The sequence below is a fragment of the Formica exsecta genome, unplaced genomic scaffold (assembly GCF_003651465.1).
Source record: "Formica exsecta isolate Colony F162 unplaced genomic scaffold, ASM365146v1 scaffold71, whole genome shotgun sequence".
In the NCBI taxonomy this organism is placed as follows: Eukaryota; Metazoa; Arthropoda; class Insecta; order Hymenoptera; family Formicidae; genus Formica; species Formica exsecta.
The window spans coordinates 194951-218646 of NW_021853477.1; the positions used below are offsets into that span (position 1 = coordinate 194951).

At 35.6% G+C, this 23696-nt stretch overlaps 1 protein-coding gene across 1 annotated transcript; it reads right to left on the bottom strand.

The window, feature by feature from the left end:
- Nucleotides 1–3509: 3509 nt before the first annotated feature.
- Nucleotides 3510–8750, bottom strand: LOC115243270 (fatty acid synthase-like; the record flags this gene model as incomplete). Its single annotated transcript, XM_029820101.1, is given in 8 exon segments — nt 3510–3802; nt 4223–5694; nt 5804–6146; nt 6925–7080; nt 7083–7392; nt 7592–8007; nt 8010–8492; nt 8495–8750. Coding segments are annotated over 8 exon segments (3729 nt in total), but the record flags the coding sequence as incomplete, so codon positions are not given.
- Nucleotides 8751–23696: the final 14946 nt, after the last annotated feature.

A 23696-nucleotide genomic window follows, 5' to 3' on the forward strand; every position in this document is an offset into this window, starting at 1 on the left:
TATATATATATATGTTACACAAATGTCAGTTTATACTATGACGATCATATGAGTGAATGAAAAAGAAATAACAGAGTAATGATAAGATTACAATTCAAATATGAAGAATAGCCAAAGAAATATCCTGAAAAATTAAATATCTTTTATTTAAAAGGAATTTTATCTATATGTTAAGTACATCTCAAAAGAACTAGAATATTATGAATAATTTGCAATTTCTTAATCTATTGTAATTTCTAATCTATCATTACGTTAATGTCTCTTTCTAAAATGAATTGCATGTTATACATGTGTATTGTGTTAAATGGGTGATATTTAATTTCGAAAATTAGATACTTTAGAATATTGTATATATACAATATACATATACTTTGTGAATTATGTTATAATTTTAACCATAGTGATGTGTATAGGAAAATTATACGTTTAGTCAAAATTATTATATTGAATGACAAAATATGATTACTCTGTTATTTATCGAGTATTGGGAGAAAAGGAAATGAATAAAGATGGAGAAGAAAAAAAGAAAATAAGAGAGACAATATTTAGGATTCACATAAAATACGTATAAATGAATATATTGCATATTAATGGGCGTCCGCAGAATTTTTTCTAGGGGGGGGCGGGGCATATCACTTTCAGATTAATTTTAAAAAATGTATACTTAAATATTTTTACATCTTTTAGTATTAAAGCTTTCTCATCGCGTCAAGGTAGATGTAAATCGAAAAAGATTTTTGTTTTTTTTGTGTTTTTTTAAATAATTTAATTTTTTTAACCAAAATTTTTTTTTCCATTTTCCAGGGGGGGACACGTGCCCGTTTTGCCTCCTCCCCCCCCAATCCGCATGCTTAAAGCAGCTTAAGCATTGTAAGATAAAATGATGAGGAAGCAATGTGCAAGTTTTTAATTTGCACAACTCTACTTGTTTATATTTATTTCGATTGCAATCTAAACATTTTTTAAGTTTTGACATTCGCCATATTGAGTCCACCATTTTGAATTTGACAATTTTGATATTAAATTCGTATTCATCTAAAAAACTCTTAAGTTTAGATAATAATTGAAAGTTATTTAGCAAATCGTCAATGACCTAAGTCACAGCTAACTTTTGCAATACCCATATTTAACCATGGATATCTTATTGATCATAACCGACACCAAAAACTTCTTTTTTTTTGTATTTAAAAAGTTTTTTTTGTATGTTTTTAAATAATTTAATTTTTTTAATTAAAAATTTTTTTTCCATTTTCCAGGGGGGAGCACGTGCCCGTTTTGCCTCCTCCTGCGGACGCCTATGTGCATATTAGTATATTGCACAAAATAAACTTGCTTGCAAGAGGTAAATATTGCCGAGAAGTTTGTAAATTAGAAGGGAGGTACACAAACTTAAATACATTATGATTAGAATCTGCAATTTTATTCGAAATAGCGGTGATCTTGCGTCTCTTTTTAATCCTTTATCAATTCTGCTGGTTTTATAGATTAACAGACTCAGTTAGACAAAATCTGCACACAATAATGATGTATCTATATAGGAACGATACAGCTTTGTATATATATATGTTGAAACTTTACCAACCAATATAATAAGAGATATATTGATAAAGGATTAAAACACACATACATACACTATGAGAAAAAAAAAGATAATAAATAACTTCGCAGTAACAATTATAGATACCCTCTTTTTTCTGATGTCAATTAGCCGATGTTAAAGTATTTCTTAGGATTGTGTTATAGAAATTCTTTTTTCTATTTATGGCTATAAATGACCGATTATAAAGACAGAATATGAGAAATCTTAATGCGCTGGTTGACAAAAAATGTGTATTTTTTTTAAATTAAGATTTATATTTAGCAGTTCTCTCTCTAAAAATTTGTGAACAAATTTGCATAAATCATAAATTAATATATAATTAATATATTATTATTTATAATTTTAGATTATAAATGACCCTCTCTCCTTCGTGCTGGTAATTGGGAGATTATGCATACTATTATATATATATTACTGCGAATGTATTATTATTACAGCTAAAATCTCATGTTTGTTACTATGGTCATTTTATTGCGCAAGCTTTTCAGGAAACAATTGTACATAATTTTTCCTTTTGTATTCTGGACGAAATGTATATTTTAATAAAATATTCAAAGTATGGATTTTTTTAATGTTTATGTGACTTTTGATTCGTCGTTATAACGTCATATACAATAAATTATTATTGCTTGTATATAGGGGAAAGTAGGGTAAAACTGGTTAGGCGGGTCAAACCGGGTACCTCTGTTTCTTCGTAATAAGTGCTACTATCTTTGGCTAACTCGTGTTATTAGTTGTAGATTGATGCCAACATTATTTTGAGATGACCCGTGCCCACGTGCACACGATATTTCTTTTTTGAAAAAAGTTTAAAATTTTCAAGCCAAAAAAGATCGATATCGGGACAACAATCGCGAGTCGTTACCCATACAGAAATTAATGTATATTAGATATCTATTGGATGTTCTCAATGTGCATTAGGGATATTCATGAATATATAGAAAACAGCTAATAGACATGCTTTAAATATCCAAATGTCCGCAATATGACATCTTATAAATATCCAAATGATATGTAGGCCAATGTCCACTGGATATACACATCAGTATTCAGTGGATATTTCTGTAGATATTCAGTGGATATTTATGTAGATATCCATTGTTGGTTAAATTTTGGTCACAAAATGATTAATTAAATGTTCTAAAAGTTAGATCTCATGGACCTTCACATAACATATCGATATGTCCCATTCACGGAACATCATTTTCTGACTTTGTTTGACGGCAAAATTAAGACTAATTACAGTAATAATATACAGGGTGTCCGGTAAAGATTGTGCCAACGCTCGTGAGCGGGTAGAGCACAGTAAACTGAACAGAAAAGTCCTTTACCATTTTGCGATTTTTGCAATAATTATTGAGAAATTAATTAAAAAAGATCGATCAATTCGCGTGAGTATAAGCGCGCAGTAAAAAGGGACAACCCATTGACGTGTGGTTGCTAGGACGCGGGAATCCATTATTATGTACTGCTCGTATGTAAAGCTAGTTTCCCACGATGCGATTTTTCGTGCAAGTTTACTTGCGAGGAGCCCTGCCAGCCACCGTGCAGGCTACGCAGCGAGAAAAGTTGCTTGCTGCGAGTAGCGCTGCGTGTAGCGCTGACGGTTTTCATTGATAGAACGAGTGCTATTTTCTCTGCGTATTTTGTTGCTAGGCATTGTAAACAACCAATGAGAACTAGCGACTAGATCATGTGACAAAATTGACATGATCTTGTTGTTTTTTTTTGGGTTATCATTGTGTGCCATTTTTTCATCCAAAGTCTTCTTTGTCGTCTTTTCATGACGATTTCTTTCCACTTCTAAAATTAGCAGACGAAAAAGTGCTCCTAAACTTTTCCTGCGTCATTTTTCAAAATTTTTTTTTGAGGAGCAGCGCACAAATTATCATCCGTTCCATCCGCTAAGCTAGCTTTGCACCTCGCTCCGCCTTTCACAAATTTGTTTTATCTCCATGGCAGCCAATGAATCGATACCCAACTTTTCGAAGTTGTCATCGGGATTGACGTTTTCATAACCAAGAATGTTGCAAATGATTTGGTCAAAGTCAAGTTTATCGCTGTTATTCGTGGATTTCTCGGGTATCACCATGGATGATAATACCGGGTACGGTTGTTGAAGAAAAATGTCCATGGTTGCAAGACAGCTGGTCATATATTGCGGTAAAATAGCGTTTGTATAGATGGTCGGATTCTTTGTACCTATAAAAATAATTAATATTATCATATAATAATATCGAGAGATAAAAAACGATTATTGTCGACTTTGACGATCCGCGAAGACATTTATTTATACAATATTTAAATACTTTTTAATTTGTTATTCTTTTTTAATAACATAACATTAATATTTTGTAATTATTTTAAACAAAATTAATAGTTTATCTTCAGCAATTATTTTTTGATACTGTCTCTGTTAATAAAATTATAATAAAATAATATAATATAGAACAGATTTCTTCTTCGAAGAATCGTGCAAGACCACTATGTCGACACTTTTTATAAGACAGAATGAAGGCATTTTTGAGCAAAATTCTTATAATCAAAAAGGGCAATGAGATTCATGAAAAAAGATTGAGAATCTTTGAATTTTATAAAAAGAAGTAAAGACGTAAATCTCACCTTTATATAAGCCGACATCTCTGATAGTACCCCATTGAATAGCAATGGGCAAACTAGCGGCACGTTTCTGCTCCATCATTCTCTCCATAGCTGAATTCGCAAGACAGTAATTGGATTGACCCGGATTGCCACGACCACACGATAAGGACGAAAACACAACAAAGTGATCCAGTAACGGACAGGACTTTCTCGACGTCGCATCCAGATTTCTTGTCCCATTGACTTTTGGCAAGGTTACCATTTCGAAGTCGGCTACCTGCAGATTCTCAAGCAAACTGTCGCGTAGCACAGCTGCCAGATTAAATATACCGCCTACTGGAGCCAACTGGTTGCTCTCGTTGATCAAACGTTCGGCATCTGATAACGTCGTGATGTCTGCCGTAGAGATAATAATTTTGATTCCCCTGTCGCGCCAATGTTGCACGCGGAATGCCTGGTAACCGGTGCGTATGCCGGTACGGGACACGAGAATGATGAATCTTGCGCCGCGATTGATCATCCAATTAGCCAATTCTAGACCAAATCCACCAAGACCACCGATCAGCACGTATGATTTCTCCGGATTCATGTAAGTACGCGGTATGGCCGCCACTGTCTTTGGCATCGGCAGCACATTCTTTTGCAGTTCCTCTTCTCGTATCTTTAGCAATATCTTGCGGATGTGTTTTCCCGTCGCCATAAATTTGAATCCCTGTTCGAGATATTCCTCTCGAAATACCTTTGTCGGTAACGGACGCACCACACCGTTCTCGATTCCCTCCGTAACAAATCTAATCGTTTCTCGCTTGTCCGCGCAATCCTCGAACAGCATTTCCAGCTGTATACCGTGGAAAGCGATGTTCTTTAAAAATATCGACATATCTATGCGGTTGCCATTTAATATGTTGTATTTCCCGGTCTCGAGAAATCGACCGTTAGTCGCGAGGCATTGTATGCTGGCATGCAGTTTCTCTTCTGCAAGCGAGTTTAGCACCACATCGACTCCACGTCCCTGGATCTCGTTAAGGATCAATTGTTCGAAACTTGTATCTCGGGAATTACCGATGTTCTTGTCGATCAATTGCGGAAATGTTTTCTTGAGGTACAGTCGCTTTTCCAACGTGCCAACAGTAGTAAAGACTGTGCAGCCGGCATGCAGCGCGATGGCGATTGCCGCTTGACCGACATCGCTCGCACCGGAGTGAATCAACACGCTCTCGCTCGATTTCAATTGACCTCGTACAAATAAAGCGTAGTAACTGGTCGCGTAAACGACCGGTATTGTTGCCGCCTCTTCCAATGTCCATTTGTCGGGTACTTTCCAGAGAAGATCCGGCAGCACGGTGGTCGCCAATCCCATTGTCTTAACTATACCCATAACTCTATTACCGTTCGCGTCTCTTCCGGAGAATTCAAGTCCTAATAAATACTTCTCCATCCCTGATAATGAGACGGTGTTTGTTGATAGTTTACCGGTCGCTAGCATAACATCCCTATTGTTAACACAAAATTTATTTATCAATGGTATTTATCAATATGGCAATATGTTACGTCTATATTATTAACTTGAATGAAAGACAAATAACGCTCATCAAAACTTACTTGAAATTTAAAGATGCGTAGTACACACTGCAGAGTGTATTTGTATATTTGGTCTGACAGTACATTAATGGGCTTTGAATCCACTTCAAGCTACTTAAATCTCCTGTCTTCAGTGTATTCACATAAGCGTGCTCCACTTGCACGTCGCTACGGCAATTTAATTGCAAATGCCGATAGCTGCCCCATTGACCTCCCTTTAATACATTAGCCGATAATTCTTTATCCAATTGTTCCACGTAAAACTCTGTAGATAAATCGAACTTGGGAGCGTTACTGTCTTGAATGAAGACATAACGCACGTTTGTAGTCTCGCGTCGGATGGAGTTTATAAATCCAATCAGACCTGCAAATTAAAAGTAAGGATAGCTGACAAGACACCTAATAATCTGCTGATAAACATTTCATCAAAATTAAAAAAATGTTATTAGTTAAAAAAAAGATTAAATCGATATTTTTTTGAATAGATATTTTTGAAAATTGAAAAATAAATTTTTTAATTATGGTACGGCCCTATACAATGTTTCTGTGCCGCAGTTATGCCATTCGTTGCGATAGAAAAAAGATCATTTTCAGAACAAAGCGCGAGTCTTTCTAACAACTACGGCAGACAATTTCGAATAATTATCAAGTTCAGGCGTGTTACTGATAGCTCGTTCTTTTAATTACTTCATGTGTATTTCTTATGTGTTCTATGATTAAAGTTCCTGGTATTTTGTAAAGAGCGTTTCTTATTTCATAAGTGTTGATTGCGTCGCGCGCGTTCGATAGTTCGAGATCGATCCACAATGTAAGTCAAGTTTCATAAAGTACATTTTGTCTCCAAAATTATTTTTTTTTAATATTCCTGCAATTTTTTTTTTGCCGAGCTATACAATTTTGAAACTAGACCTGTATTTTTTAGAAATGAGAAAAAAAAATTTTTTTAAGCTATTGATAGCATAGTTAAAGTTGAAATTTCAAGCTTTAAAATGCTTTTTTATCTACGATGATTTTTCGCAGAGTTTTAGCGATTTAAAAATAGCCCAATTTTTGATATATAAAAAGTGTTTCTTTTTTTTTAGTAGTATGTATGCGTATGTATAAAAGTGAATCTGTATGTAATTTTTTCTTTAAAATTGTACCAGATAACTCTTCGTCTTGGGATACAAAAAGCACTTCTTGACTCTTGCTGTCAAAGTTTCTTAGCACTGCTTTTGCATTCTCCAACCATGAGAAATATTTTTCTGTGATATATACGACGATCGGTTCTCTTCCTTCCCTTCGTTTTTTAATAAGAGATAGATCTTTCCCGAGGAGTCAATTTGTTTTCCAGCCAACGTCAGATTGGCCTCCCTCAATACCGTCTTTAAGTCGAGTGGTATAGTAGTTTCCTCCAGAAGAATAAAACAATTAGATTTTAAGTCCGCAGCCAGGTTTCTTAAAATAGTGCAAGATCGTCCAGACAGTATGTTCGTCGCTATGAAAAGGTGCATATTCTGAGCTGGGATTGCATCGTTCGCTTCCAACATCGCGACTTTAACATTCACGTTCATTTGATTAAAACGGGTCGTGTAATCACTGGTGGAACTGATGTCTTCCTGTAGATTAATCTAAAACAATGGAAGCAGAAAATTCATATGCAATTAGAATCGTCCACGCAAAAAAGCTTATGATAGAATAGAACTTGCTCAAAAAATTTTGTATTAAGAGATTTTTATCTGCAAATTACGAAATCTTCAATCGAAATTATTTCTATTTACTTTCTGAAGTGCACACAATGTGCATTAAAAATTTGTGATAAGTACTTACGGTAAAAAAAGGCTCATCATGGATAATATCTAGTATAAATGGCCTCAAAAGGCTACTCGGGGCTTGATTGTTCGCAATTTCAACGGCATTAATTTTAAATGTCGTTAAGTTCTCGCACATAATTTGTAATAGTACAGAGAGCTTCCCTCTCGTCTGGTTTTCCAGATCTAGGTTGCACGAATTTTCGTAAGGCACGAACGCGTATCGTTCGTACTTGGGTTTAGTTTGAATCTGCTGTCGCTGAGGTGCGGTAGTCTTTATACCTCTGATTAGGATACCGCCGGATTTGATAATACCGGTGTTTTTGTTTTGATATACCGGCAATCCACCATCTTTTGGTAACTTATCGACCAATTGTTTGTGAAGAACGGGATCGATCACGGCGTATCGAATCTTTGATCCATACACTAATTTCCGTCGTTGGCTATAAGATTAAATTGAAACATATTATCTATATACGAGGACCATTCGTTGAACCAGAATAACTCGCCTACGGTACAATAACTGTCGCTGGATTTTATCCCTTTAAAAAGACCGCTGTATTCATATCCGCGCAGCCTTAGTTCCTTATAAACGTCCTCGGTGTTCAACGGTAATAAAATCTCTTTGTAGGTAGGCGGTATCGGTAGCAGAAGCAGATTCATAAGTTCATCTTTCTTTACGCGTTCGGCAGCGCGTATGTTTCCGCTGAAGACTACTGTATCGAATTCACAGACCACGAAATCACCTGTTTCTTCGAAGATTCTTACCGATAATTTGATCGTTTTTTTCTCCGAGAGGAAAGTAATGCGTTGAAACCACACATTCTCGAAGATTATCGGCAGTTTCTCGAAATCAATTTTGCGTAGTTTTGCGAAGATTTTCCAAACTATCAGTGCAAGATTGGCGCCCGGAAGAATAATTCGATTTTGTGTCCCGCTAGATATGCGTCCGTTTCTCTTGACAGATTTATTTTCACAATATACTCTCTCGACCATCCTCCCGACTTGTGCTTGTAAACAGGTACGTCCCATGTATTAGAGTGATCCCACTTGACTAGAGGTCCGATCATCGGTGTTCCGCGACTAACAGGAAAACTAACCAACGGATATAATTTGAGGATATCAGGTTGCGCGCCGGCTATGTACATCTTTCCCACATTCGGACCTCTAGTCAAGTGGAATCACTCTAATACATGGGAAGTAACTGTTTACAAGCACAAGTCGGGAGGATGGTCGAGAGAGTATATTGTGAAAATAAATCTGTCAAGAGAAACGGACGCGTATCTAGCCGGACACATCCTCGGTTACCATATCTGTTCCTTTCATTAAATTCTCTTTAAACTCTTCAATGTTTGAGGATTCAGGCAGACGACCTAGAAAAATGACAATGCATTACATTTCTGTAACGAAATTGATTGGTTGTACCGTGTCTGCTCAAGACCAACACAATTACCTGAAATACCCGTAATGACAATGTCACCTTCAAAATGATCAGGCATTTTGATCTTTAAACGATTGGCTTTGATGCATAGCAATCAAGGACGAAGAGCAGGCCATATCCATTGCGTAACTGGGTCCAATAAAATCAAATGCATAAGAGATTCTATTGGCAAACATTGTTTTGAAACATCCGAGCACTCTGTATTCTGCAAACAGGCAATAAGTATTCTATTTAGTTCACTCAATCTCAAAAGATATAATACACATATGTGGCTAAAGTTTAAAGCATTTTTGCAGCAAAAATTTAGGCGTAGTGAAGTGTACGCCGCCGCATACTATCAAGCGGGCGGCTCACCGACGTGCGTCCGGCTAAAAATCGGCGCTAATTGACCAGATTTTACTCAATAAACCCTGTATATATACAGGGTGTCCGACATGTAAGTAGCCAAACGAAAAGTGGAGATAGATCGAGTCAACCTGAAGCGAAAAGTCCTATACCATTTTGCTAAATTCGCAATAATTATTATGTTATTAATTAAAATGTCTGAGCCAATGAGCGCGTGGAAAGCGGTAGGCCGGAATCGATAGGAATGTAAAATGGCTTACTTGTTTATGTTTCTTAGCATCGGAAGTATCAGCTGAGCGAGAGAGGCGGAGTCACGCAGCGAGCGGCGAGCGACACCGCGCCGAAAAATAATTATCACGCATTCAGTGACGAGCGATGTCACCGCGCCGGAAAATAATTATCCTCTCGAATTATTTTTTCGATGTCAAGAAAATAATGCGCTATCATTTCCACACTACCTTGCGGTAGATAGATTGGTGCGCTTTTTTATAGTGGTTTCCCCTGTAGGCCTAATCCACTCTCAATATTTAATGCGAAAATTGTTCGAATGTCGTCCTCTTTCTCGTATGCAAAGTTCAGCCCTTCGAATAATATTGCGCGTAGCACGGTACGTCATATCCGGCGTAATGGTATTAAAGGCCGCAACAATAGCTTCACGTACCTCGATTTCTCTATCATTACGCAGGTGCTCGATTAGACTTTTTATGTATCCCCATACAAAAAAGTCTAATACATTCATGTCTGGCGACCGTGCCGGCCAGGTGATCGGACCACCTAACCTATCCACCTGTCTGGATGACGGGCGTTTAGAAAATCGCGTACTTCTCTGCGAAAATGAGCCGGAGCTCCGTCGTGCTGAAAAATCAGCTGCGATCGTACGCGAAGCGGCACATCCGCGAGAAGGTCTGGCAACTCGTTCTCGAGAAAATTTTGATAAATTGCGCCAGTTAAACGATGCGGTAAAAAATACGGACCAATCTGGAAATTACGAAAAATGTTTTACTTTGACAGAAAAAAATTTTTTCCCTCTATTTACACTTACCACTTGATTCCCGATTATTCCCGCCCATACGTTTATGGACCAACGATATTGGAACGCGCCTTCACGACGACATGCGGGTTTTCTTGTGCCCAATTTAAAAAATTTCGGGAATTGAACACGCCATTCGGTGTAAATGTCGCTTCGTCGGTCCATAAAATATTGTCCGGGAAAGACAAATTCCGGCGACATTGCGCGAGCAACCCTGCACATTTTTTCCCGACGGTTATTATATGTTCTTAAATTATCGCGAATATAAAAAATCAATGACGACAATACCTTCGCAAAAGTATATCCGTGGTTGTAGGTCCCTCGGTAAAAGCTGTTGCACACGTTGATAATGATAAGGATACAGGTCGTTTACACGTAAAATGCGATGCACCTCGTACCGCGACAAACCAAATTCGTGTGCCGCACGACGCACGCTAGTCCCGGGATTTTCGTAAAATTCATCAAGTATTCTTTCTTCGTCTCGTACACGACGACGCACTGGTGCACCAGCATTTCTATTGTGCACGAGACACCTTTTTTCACGCATTTTTTGCACAACACGTAAAATTGTCCGTTTTGTCGGATAATGTGCACGCCCGGGAAATCGTTCCGCATATATCCGAGCTGCGAGACGCGTATTTTCGCCTGCTAGCCCGTAGGCTATCACCATATCAGTATATTCTTCCGGAGTAAATCGCATTGTTGCTGTCGAGAACACGAGATTTGTACGCGACTGCACAGGAGGACGTATGCAGAAACAATTAATTATCGGCGATTGTTAACATAAGACGAACGTAGTCTCAGCTGGCTGAGCTCTCGGGAGCATTGACCAGTGCAGTCGCGCAAAACTCTTGTGTTCGCGTGGTGCGATTGACAATAAGATTTATTCTGCAAGATTATACAAATGTGATAATTGTTTACCGGCTAGCGGAGAAAAATATGTCTGTCGCGGATTTATGCGTAGCGATTTCGCGGGTGTGCACATTATCCGACAAAACGGATAATTTAAAGTGTTATGCAAGAAATACGTGAAACAGGGTGTCTCGTGCACAAATAAAATGCTAGTGCATCAGTGCGTCGTCGTGTACAAGACGACAGAGAGAGTACTGGATGCATTTTATAAAAATCCCGGGACTAGCATACGTCGTACGGCATACAAATTTGGTTTGTCGCGGTACGAGGTGCATCGCATTTTACGTGTAAACGACCTGTATCCTTATCATTATCAACGTGTGCAACAGCTTTTACCGAGGGACCTACAACCACGGATATTGTCGTCATTGATTTTTTATATTCGCGATAATTTAAGAACATATAATAACCGTCGGGAAAAAATGTGCCAATCGTGCACATCCCGGATAACGCGATAACTATCGAGATCGCTCCGCATTGTCTGTTGCAGGCGATTATACGCAGATCGCTACCATCATCGGTGATCAACGTCAGCCTTCAAAAGCAGAATTATTCAAACAATCTAATTTTTTGTTGTCTAATGTGGGAAAGATGTACATAGCCGGCATCAACGTGTGCAATAGCTTTTACCGAAGGACCTACAACCACGGATATACTTTTGCGAAGGTATTATTAACGATTTTTTATATTCGCGATAATTTGAGAGTATAATAACCGTCGGGAAAACATGTGCAGAATTCCTCGCGTATTGTCGGCGGAATTTGTCTTTTTCGGACAATATTTTATGGACCGACGAAGCGACATTTGTACCGATCGGTGTTCAATTCTCGATATTTTTTACATTGGGCAGAGGAAAACCTGCATGTCGTCCGTGAAGGCGCGTTCCAATATTGTTGGTCCATAAACGTATGGGCGGGAATAATCGGGAATCAAGTGATAAGTGTAAATAAAAAGAGAGATCTTTTCCTTCTTAAAGTAAAATATTTTTGTTCGGAATTTCCAGATCGGTCCGTATTTTTTACCATATCGTTTAACTGGCGCAATATATCAAAATTTTCTCGAGAACGAGTTGCCAGGCCTTCTCGCGAATGTACCGCTTCGCGTGCGGGCGCAGCTGATTTTTCAGCACGACGGAGTTCCAGCTTATTTTCGGAGAGAAGTACGCGATTTATTAAACGCATGTTATCGAGATAGGTGGATAGGTCGTGGTGGCCCGATCACCTGGTCGGCACGGTTGCCAGACATGAATGTATAAAACTTTTTTGTATGGGGATACATAAAAGTCTAACCGAGCACCGGCGTAATGATAGAGAAATCGAGATACGTGAAGCTATTGTTGCGGCCTTTAATACCATTACGCCGGATATGGAGCACCGTGCTACGCGCAACATTATTCCAAGGGCCGAACTTTGCATACGAAAAAGAGGACGACATTTCGAATTTTTACATTAAATATTGAGAGTGGATCAGGCCTACAGGGGAAACCACTATAAAAAAGCGCACCAAGCTATCTACCGCAAGGTAATGTGAAAATGATAGCGCATCATTGTCTTGCCATCGAAAAAACAATTCGAGATAATTAAAATGTCTGAGCCAATGAGCGCGTGGAAAGCGGTAGGCCGGAATCGATAGGAATGTAAAATGGCTTACTTGTTTATGTTTCTTAGCATCGGAAGTATCAGCTGAGCGAGAGAGGCGGAGTCACGCCGCGCCATGAAGTGTGCGCCGCCGCATACTACCAGGCGCACGGCTAAAAGTCGGCGCTGATTGACCGGACTTTACTCAATAATAACTCCTTTATTAAGCGTTATAGAAAAAAATGTTACAAAACCGAGCAAAGCTTGACATGATTTGACGTCAAATTGGTGGCAAAAATCGAGCAAGATCTGCGCAATACAATCTGACACCAGATTGTCAGCAAAATTCGAACAAATTCTGCAGCTTTTAGCCATTCATATAAAATAGTATATTTAAATGGATTTAAAATCTCAACCCTAAGTAACAAAATGGTGATAAGTTTTGGTCATAAAAGGTGACCATTAGATAATTAGACATTATATAAAATCATATATTAAGTCACTTTTGGATCCCCTTAAAGAATAAAGGCTCTTCAATCATGCCCTCTCTCAAGGACTTGTTAGTGGAGCAGCGCACCACAATCACGATGATGACACGTATTTTGCCAAACTATCGCAAAATCGGCAAAGAAAAATATTCTGCGATTAAAACACAAAATCGCATTGAAGCATTAGAGAAACTCTGGACGGACACCAAAGCTCTGCATATTCGTCTACAGCAAACTGCGACGGACAAGGAGCTCAAGGAAGAAGTCTACTTCAGCTACGAGGAGTTTTTCTCCGCAGAGGAAGAATACGAGGCTTCCCTGGATTCACTCACGGAAATGTTGGCCAAGCAGCGGCCGACTGCACCACCTTCCATGACGAAGTCCACGGATTTGTCAGTTGATGGTGAACTGCAGGGCACTTCCGCATTCGCGCTGCCCCGTATAACAGTGCTCAAATAAATCAACAATTGAAAATCTCATTCAAACCCGTATCCCTCCTTTCAAAGTCTGATCTGCAGTGTTACAAACAAAAAACTAAGTAAATTAATGCTTGCAATTATCGAGAGTTGTGAACAAGTATACTTCAAAAGTTAGCAGCGCCAAGTTTTTTTAATTAAAATTTTTTTATATTTTCTTATTTCTATTGAACTTATTTTGAAACTCAGGTTTCTCTTAAATAAAAATATAATGCGTTTTAATTTTATGCAGAGAATTTGTGTATAACATTTTTATAAATACAAATTTGATTTTATGACAAATACTATTTCAAATTACAAATTCTCACAAACTGAATTGCTTTTAAGTATTTGGCTAGTTAAGTGATTTCATATTTAGTTTTTATTTCTTATTATTTAGGAAAAATATTTTATAAATTATTGTTTAGATATATACTTGTCGTATTTTTTTTAACTTTTGTAAGGTTTTTTTTAGTTGAATTTCACTGCTTTTTGTAATTATTCTTACTTTATATTAGTATATTAGTATAACAATAAATTACACGAAATTAATATCTGCTTTGATAAATAACAATTGCTTATGAATCGTTAATTTTTAATTGTCATAAAGATCGAGTTTCAGATATCTTCTAATAATTTTCGTGATCGTATATAACTATTTCTTATTGTGAGCCTCAAATATAACAGCATTATTATTCGTACCCATCTGTAAGCACGCATACACGCACGCACATATACATACACAAACGCGTAAAAGCAAAAAAAAGAAAGAAAGAGAAAGAAAGCAGGAAAGAACGAGAGAGAGCGAAAGATAATGAAAGAGAAAAGGGTGATTGTTAATAAGGCGCTAGCCGCTAGCGCCATCTCGTGTCGAAAGCGTAACTGTACGTTTTGGAAGGTTCGTTGATGACGCCCAAAAAAAATGTAATAAAATCTACTACTATATTGGAACTTTGCATCGTAATTTCTCTGCTCATAGTACATGTAGAGCAATAATAAAGACAATTTTCTTATGTAATTAAGACCCAAGCTGTCGATTAAGCCTAGTATGAACTCGATCTGTTCAGTGGTTATTAAGAACTGATAATCTCAGATATTCTCAACTGGCCGACTCGCGTATAGATACACGGTGAGTCTTGCCATTGCTGCGCGCGATCTTTGCTTCGCGTGACTTGGCGTGAGACACTACCGTGTCTCTTGATATACACATACATTTAGTTATATTATTTATTTATTTATTTATATACATACCTTTCTCTATCCGTCTCTTTTTTTCCCTTCTCTATCTCTTCTTTCTCTCTGTTTCTCTTTTTTCTTTCGTACACACGTAGAACCGTACACACAAGGGCATTAGCCATATACTGTTCTTGATGTGTGATTGTATCCACTGATGCCAGTTTTGAGACGCTGCCACAGCCACAGCGTGAGAAGGGGATAACTCACCAAGCGTGAACCGTGTACGTGTAATGCGCAGAATTAATACACAGCAACAGCTAAATAATATATAATTTTTTTAATTATATTATTTTCTAAATTTATATTATATTAGATTTTAGTTATTTAAATATTTAATTAAAAAATTTCTTTTGGAAAGTAATTAATAGATAGCATATGATAAAGAAAAGTTTTATTTGTACCGTTAACAAATTTATCAATCTTATTCGTTACCTCAGGCTACAAAAATACGTGAACAAAATGTAAAATTACGTTGAATATGTCAAAGAGAGAGAAAATGAAAGAAAGAGAGAGAGAGAGAGAGAGAGAGGAAGAGGGAGAGAGAGAGAGGGGGAGGGAGAGAAAGAGAGAGAGAGGATGGTGAGGTGGAGAGAGAGAGAGAGGGAGAGAGAGAGGGAGGGAGAAAGGAAGAGAGAGAATGAATGTATGAATTTATTAGCTCTTATATAGCTATAATAATATTATATTTATATTAATATAAATTAATATAAATAGTAGTGTGTCTATGTTACAATTAAATGTATAACAGCTACATAACATTGCTTCCTTGAGTGGGAAATTACAAGGAATGAATGTATTACATGTTACAATCCTATGTAATATTACTTGTTATATTCGGTTACACTAAGCTATGTAACCGTTATAACGTAATAGTTATAAAAGTATGTTTGCTGGGCTAATACTACATCCGGTTTCGATTTCTCTTTTCAAGGCAAACGAAGAAAAAATGTTCTAAAAATATGCGCATGGGTAAAGAGATGAGAGCATCAAGCACGACGAATCGTCGATAGCTTGGAGCAGTCTATCTATTATAAAACTACGCACATATAACTATTACGTTACAAGGTATACAAACAATTTCGTTGATGAACTTCTACACACAGCAGCTACATTAATCCAGCAGGGAAATAAAATAAATTGTTGACTGTTTTTAGATATTTAATGCGGGGCGATGCGTGGCGCCGGGCGTAGAGTCGCGGGCTAGTAATCAAGAGATTCCAGGTTCGATTTCGCTCGGGTCCCATCCTTCCCACATTGTACAAGCAAGAATCGCGTAACGTAAATTTCATAATACTCGCATTGTATATTTTAACAATCTCAATTGATAAATCGTAAATCCATATTGGTGCATGATTAGGCGTTACAAGCTGTTCAATGTCCGCTCGTTTCAGCATTAGCGATTCCCATGTGTCGATAGATAATACGATTTGATTGCCTCGGTTATCGCCGAGATGTAATTCCACGTACGATGTTACTCCAACGCTGATTCCAATATCCAAGTATTTATAAGCAGTGCGCGTCAAAGCAAATCTGCGTGCCAAAATACGCGGTATACAACGAGGTTTACCGCATCTGAAAAATACAATTAAATATGAAATAGCATGGAAAAAACATATATGAAAACAAAAAAAAATATATATATATATGTATACACAAGGTGAGTCATTTTAAGTTACCCACCTCAATAACTTTTTGATTTTTGATTGTAGAAACAAATATTTCAGACAATAGTTGTATGGTTTGAAGGGGGACATAAGAAGATGCCATTGGTTTAACTTTGAATAGTCGTTTGAAGGTCACATGAAGGTCACCTTTAATTTATTAAATGGAAACCCCCATTTTTCATTACATATTTTTGTAGCTTAGCTCGAGAGCTTTCCAAAACACTATAATAAAGTATTTTTTCATTAATTATTTTTCGAGTTATTTTATAACTTAATCTGACATATTTTGACATAAAAAATAAAATATCTCGTAAAATATTTAATTTTCGATAATCTTACCGTAATACCTTTATACACAGAATAATGAGACAAATCAATTTGTGTAAAAAAAATCAAATAATTCGAGTGCAACTTACAAAAAGAGAATCAACGCTCCACACACAAAGTTGATATCAAATGTGAGATAGGCATGTAGAAATTAAGAGAACCGAACTCCCCGGTTTTCAACGCGATAATGACAGATCGTGAGCATAGCAAGGTGAAGTGAGAAAAACAAATGTAATCAATAACAATAAATATATACAGTAAAGACGCAACAATTAATTGTTAGGAATATTACAAATATAACAAAACAAAAAACATTTAGACTAAAAAAGACAAACTAAAAATATAATCAATTAAATAAAGTATAAATTATAAAATGTATATGTCAAATTTTATAGAATTTGTCTAGAACGGTAAAATACATGTTGGGAAGGCATTCTGTGTCTGTCTGCAAGTTCAAATTATTCTTTTGTCTTTGATATGTAAAATTTCCGAAATTAATCGCTGGTGTAAATGAGGTTCGTTGTCTAGTATTGAGACTTTGTCCCAATCAAATTCATAATTAAAATTTATTCTGTCATTAATAATAATGGTTGTTAGTGTTTTTCCGAATATAATTTTTATGCTCCGAAATGCGAGTATATAATTGCCGTTTAGTCTGTCCTACATAAGAGGCATCGCAATCAATGCAGTTAATTTTGTATACAACGTTTTGGCGAGCAGACTGTGGGCAAGAGTCTTTATGCACCTTAGTAAATGTGTTCAATTTATTCAGACTCCGATAAAAAAGTTTAACGTTTAAATCTTTTATGATATTCTTGAATTGTTCCGATATTAAAGGAACAAAAGGTATCGTAAAATAAGAGACAGATTTTTCTCTATGCTTTGTATTGTTAGAATTAGAATTAGTCTCGTTGAACAAGTATTTAAGATGCTCGTGTAAGATGATAATCTTTATATATTTATATCTATGTTGAAGAGGGACCAAAAAATGGTCCAAAACGTATATTTTCAGCACATTAATTACTAAAATTTAACAATAATAAGTTGACGCACCAATACCCGCGCCTTGGTTCTTATTTGCCAGGTTTTCCACTCAATTGTTAGTATTCTGAGCCTATTGCTGTTATTATTCAATATTTAGTTTTTGATGTTAATTCAACGTCACATCAACTATATATTTCTGATTGCATAGTCTTTAACATTAAACACTAATGCTGGGCATATGGCGTATTTACATATATGTATACACATTTAGTTATATTATTTATTTATTTATTTATTTATATACATACCTTTCTCTATTCGTCTCTCTTTCTCCCTCTTTCTTCCTTCTCTATCTTCTCTCTCTCTCTCTCTTTTCTTTTCTTTTTTTTTTAGAATCGTACACACTATGGCATTAGATGTATATTGTTCTTGATGTGTAATTGTATACTCTTTATATACCTTCTATTTTACTCTTTCTCATTAGAAAGTTATTTGATTTTATCTTTATACCTAAACAATATCCTAAGCATATACGAGATTAACTGCAAAAAGATTGAAAGGTTAGATACAGAATGTATATAGAATGTCGCCATATATTATGTTATGGGTATAGGGAAAAGTAGGGTAAACCCACAGAAAACAAAATATTGAATAGATGTCCCACACAGCACAGGTAGATATATCGGTAGTATATCGCAAACGTATATCCCATTAATATTCGGAATACATACTATGACATTTTGAGAATGTGCAGAAGATATTCCTATGTCTGCCCTAGAAGCCTACTCAGTATATGTATACTGAAAATATTTCTTGGTATATTATAAGTCTATTAATAAAATATTTTGATTACCAGTCTACTACCCAGAGAGAAACGTGAAGTCGAATAGATGTATAATTGACGTCTATTCGACACGTCTCAGATAAGTTGACTTTCGTATCTAGATATATATCATAGTGGCCTCTTTTAGACGCGTTTAATAAACATTCCATTTTCTGACATTTTTTGACAGCAAAAATAAGACCAATTACAGTGTTAATATATAATTACACATTAATTTGTAATATATATAGATAAATTTAAATAATTTAATATATGAAATTAAAGATTTTATTTATACGGTAGTTAACTTCTATTTTATATCTTAAGTAGACAATAATGAATGACTTCGAGTATACAGAGTGAATACGAGTATATAGAGTGAATAGTGCGCCGCATAGCAGTAATTAAGCGAATGAACTATGAATCCGCGGCAGTCAATCACTAACAGTTTTTCCGTAAAAGTATAATGTTCATTAAGGACCAATTAATACCGGTTATTGGACATAACTGTACGCTCAGCAAGTGGCGAAAGAGAACAAATATATGATATGTTATCTCTTTCTCTCTTCAGATATAATCAACCAGGTATAAACATTGTCAATCTCCAGACTCATATATGATATATTGTCAGAAATTTGTTCTTGACAATACGAAATGAATAGTAGTGTATGACTACAAATACGTTTTATGAAATTATTTTTCCAATAACAGAATTTCTGTTTTTATTATGATGTCACATACATATTACGTTAACGTTCACTTAAAGGTCTATTAGATGTCTATTAGATGTCAAAAAGTGATTTGCAGCCCAAAGAGTGTTTCATAAACAATGCACCGCTATTGTGTGAATATTAAGTTTTAATTGTCTAAAAAAATTCAATGACACAAAATTACAAAATTACAAATGGCATCTAATTCAGATATTTCTAAATGTTGTTTTAGACTGGATGGCTCCGACATCTAATAGACATCCCAATGAGAAATCATAGGTCGGAAAGACGGCTAATAGACATCTAATACACGTTTTTTCAATTGATATTTCTCACTGAGGTATGTCCGCTCTCGCGTTTTTGCTCGCGAAATTTTTTTACTTTTATTTTTTTAATGTCAATTTTTTTGCACATAAACGTTTTTGGATTTAATTATTTTTAACTTTAAATTTTTTACATTAAATTTTTTTATATTTTTTTTTAATCTTAATTTTTTAATTTTTACTTTTTTAACTTTAAATTTTTTTAAAGTAAATATAATTTTTGACAAGATAATATTTTTGATGGCGATTAATTTTTGTAAAGGACTATCTTGGCTGGAGAAAGATATACTTAGCGCTTTTTTTACATCTATGATGTCTTTTTTAGACGGATAATAGATAAACTGCTCGAAGCTATCGACGACTCGTCGTCCTTGATGATCTCATCTCTTCACCCATGCGCAAATTTTTGGAACATTCTTCTCTCGTTCGCCTTGAAAAGAGAAATCAAAACCGGATGTAATATTAGTTTTATTGAATCTAATGAAATGACTAAAATTGACTATAACATAGACAACGATAACAGGATAAAACCAGTTCAATCTTTCGAGATTTTGCCGAGAAAAAAAAATAGATAATTTTTTCGTATTACTTTGTATACTTGCATTTAACGCATATATTTTTATCATGCAATTAATACAAAAACAAAGGTACGCATAAATTTAATATAGACTTTCGTAATTATTCTGTTACGTCCAGACTCGAGAAAAGATGAGTCAATGGAAGGGCGCAACAACAATTTTTATTATCCCGAAGTTAAATGCCTCGTGGCGTAAGAATCGAGTTGAACGAATTTGCAGGTCCGAAAATAGATGAACGACTGTTCGGGTCGCTATTACTGGTTGCTTAGACGTTCGTTCGCGAAATTAATATGCATTGATATTTTATGTTTTTCTAATATTCTGATTATCGCTGTTTGCTTGCTCAGACTGATGTTATCCGGGATAGTATCGAACGCCCGAGCCTCTCATCTCACACCGATTTATCATGATTTTTGATATTGGAACTAATCCGGTGGATATGACATATCCGGTGATTAATGTATAAATGAAACAAAACCCGCATTCCTTAAAAAGAAATCATCAAACGGATTTTGAAGAATTTAGTATAAAAAAATATATTTAAAAAGCGTGACAAATGTAATGTGTAACTTAATATTAACATGAAATTTAAAAGAAAGTTATTTTGTTATTGGCATTCTATATTATACTAAATGTGCTGTTTAAAATTTAAAAAGCTTTATAATGTATAAAAAGATTTGTCTCTTTTTTAATATTATATTACTAATTGTATGTGCAAATCAGGTGCGATGCGTATTTTACATATAGGATATAGAAATGCAGATTAGCACGTGCATTAGAGATTAAAATTAAAAATTTGTTAATAAATATCAATTTTATAGCGTTAACGACAAACTGTTAGACTTCTGTAAATTTTCAACTATTTATTGCTGTTACAGCACATTTTATAGACGTTATTAAATGTACATAGATTTGCGTATGTCTTTCATGTAGAAAAATGGACGTAGATTACAATACGGAAAATTTAAAAGAAACTCTTTTAGACATTATGGAGGAATAGAAAATAAAATTATAAGCAGTTGTACAACTGATAATGGCAGCAATAATATAAAATGTATGCAGCTACTTTCTTGGCCTCACTTGAATTGTTTTGGTTATGTATTAAATTTGCATATATAAAATGAATTCATTGAAGAAACCTATAAAAATGGCACGTATTATCCAGAATGCTATTGCACATAATTGGCAGTTAAAACAAAATTTAAAATTAATTTAAACATGTTTATTCCAACATGCCATTCCGTCTGTTCGCGAAACAAGCTGGTAGTCTCTTTTAAAATTATTAGAAGTAATGATATAAAGCAACATGTTGCATTAATCGCATTATATTCAGAAAGAAAAATAAATATAATAATTATTGCTTGACCGCGGATGAATTTAGAATGTTAAACACATTAGTAATTAATAGAACCATTAGAACAAATTTGCCAACATATGTGCGGCGAATATTATATAACATTATCGGCAATTATCCTATCAAGAGATACGGTATTAGTGTCTCGCGCCAAGTTGCGAAGTAAAGACGCGCGCAGTAACGCAAGACGTACCTCTCGCTCGTCACTGGCATCGACGAGATACTAAAGACCGTCAGCCCTGGGTAAACTTTTGTGACCATCAAGTGGACACGGTGCGCCCGAAGGTAATTGAAGAATGTTGAAATTGCCGGCCGTTTGACTGCATCGAAAATAATTATACGAATTATTTAATTCATACGGTTATGTTATTTTATCCAGTTATTGTTTTATTATCGAAAACACCGACGAGATATCATTAAAGACCGAAGATCTTATGGGATTTATAGGGTTGGGAAGTAACGCGTTACTTGTAACGCCGTTACCGTTACAGTTACTTTTTTTCGGTAACTGTAACGATAACGGCGTTACAAATTTTGTTTGTAACGGAAAAAGTTACTTCGTTACATTTTTCGGTAACGAGTAACGAATTTAACAGTTACTTTTATCGTTACTTTTTTTGAATTTACTCGGTATAATTTTCATACAAAGGAAAATATTGATAAGAGTGTTGGAATGCAGCATTACATGAAAACTACTGAAAACTCATTTTGGTATCTTGTTTCTTTGTAAGACAATGTTTAAAAATTTTTAGTGTTTAATTTGATCTTGTATTAAAAAAGATTGTATGTAAAGTTATTGTTATATATAAAAAAACTAACGGAAATTGTAACGACTCGTTATTTTTTGAGTAACGGTAACGGTAACGAGCTACTTTTTAAAATTGGTAACGAGTAACGGTAACGAGTTACTTTTTAGAAAAAAGAACGGTAACGGTAACGAGTTACTTTTATAAAGTAATTTTCCCAACCCTGGATTTAGCATTTTACTGCAAAAAAACTCGCCACGCGCTATTGTAAGTAAATAAATCTTTGCATTATTGTCGATAATAAAACAATAATTTTACAATAAAATGTTTATTTTGTTGTTTTTGAGGCAGTTACATAAAAGATCTATACATTTTCGATAAGAAAACAATAACTGGATGAACTAAAATAACGCGCAGCGAGTTTTTCTTTTCAGTCACACTAATAGCGTTTTTGCATCGTTACCCCGTCCATGCTTCCCATGATCGCCATGTTGGGCCTGCAGCTGTCCATTTGTAATCTAAAATGTCTTAAAAATGTATCAGAGATATTTAAAATGTTTTTTTTTTTTAAATAACATTACAAATATAATTTTTCCCACTTACGGTACGCCGGTTGCGATTAGTTTGCACGTAGGATTCACTACGTGCAAACTAACCGCCAACATAGGGCGCGTTCCACTTAACGACCGCAACGCTCGCGAGCATTATCTGTCTTTGTTTAACTTTCGGTGAATAACAAAAAGATGAAATGATGTGAGCGTTACGGTTGTTAAGTGGAACGGGCCTGTGGCGGTCAGCCAATCAGCAAGCAGAACGCCATTGTCGCTTCTCTGATTATATAGAACTCTAAGGCCGGTATTCATAGTCAGTTCTTATATTTAAGACCGTCTTAAGCACAATCTTAAGATGTCCTAAACAAATCACAGAGCCGTATTAGCATCTTAAGACATTACTTAAGACGGTCTTGAAATAAAAACTGACTATGAATAGCGGCCTAAAGGTGCCTTTAAGGTGCCTTTACATGGCAGCATTAAGCGTCGAGCGTCTGCGCAGAAAAATGCGCAGAATTTAAAAGAGATAGATTCTAGGCTGAAATTAGATTCTGCGCAATTTTCTACGCAGACGCTCGAC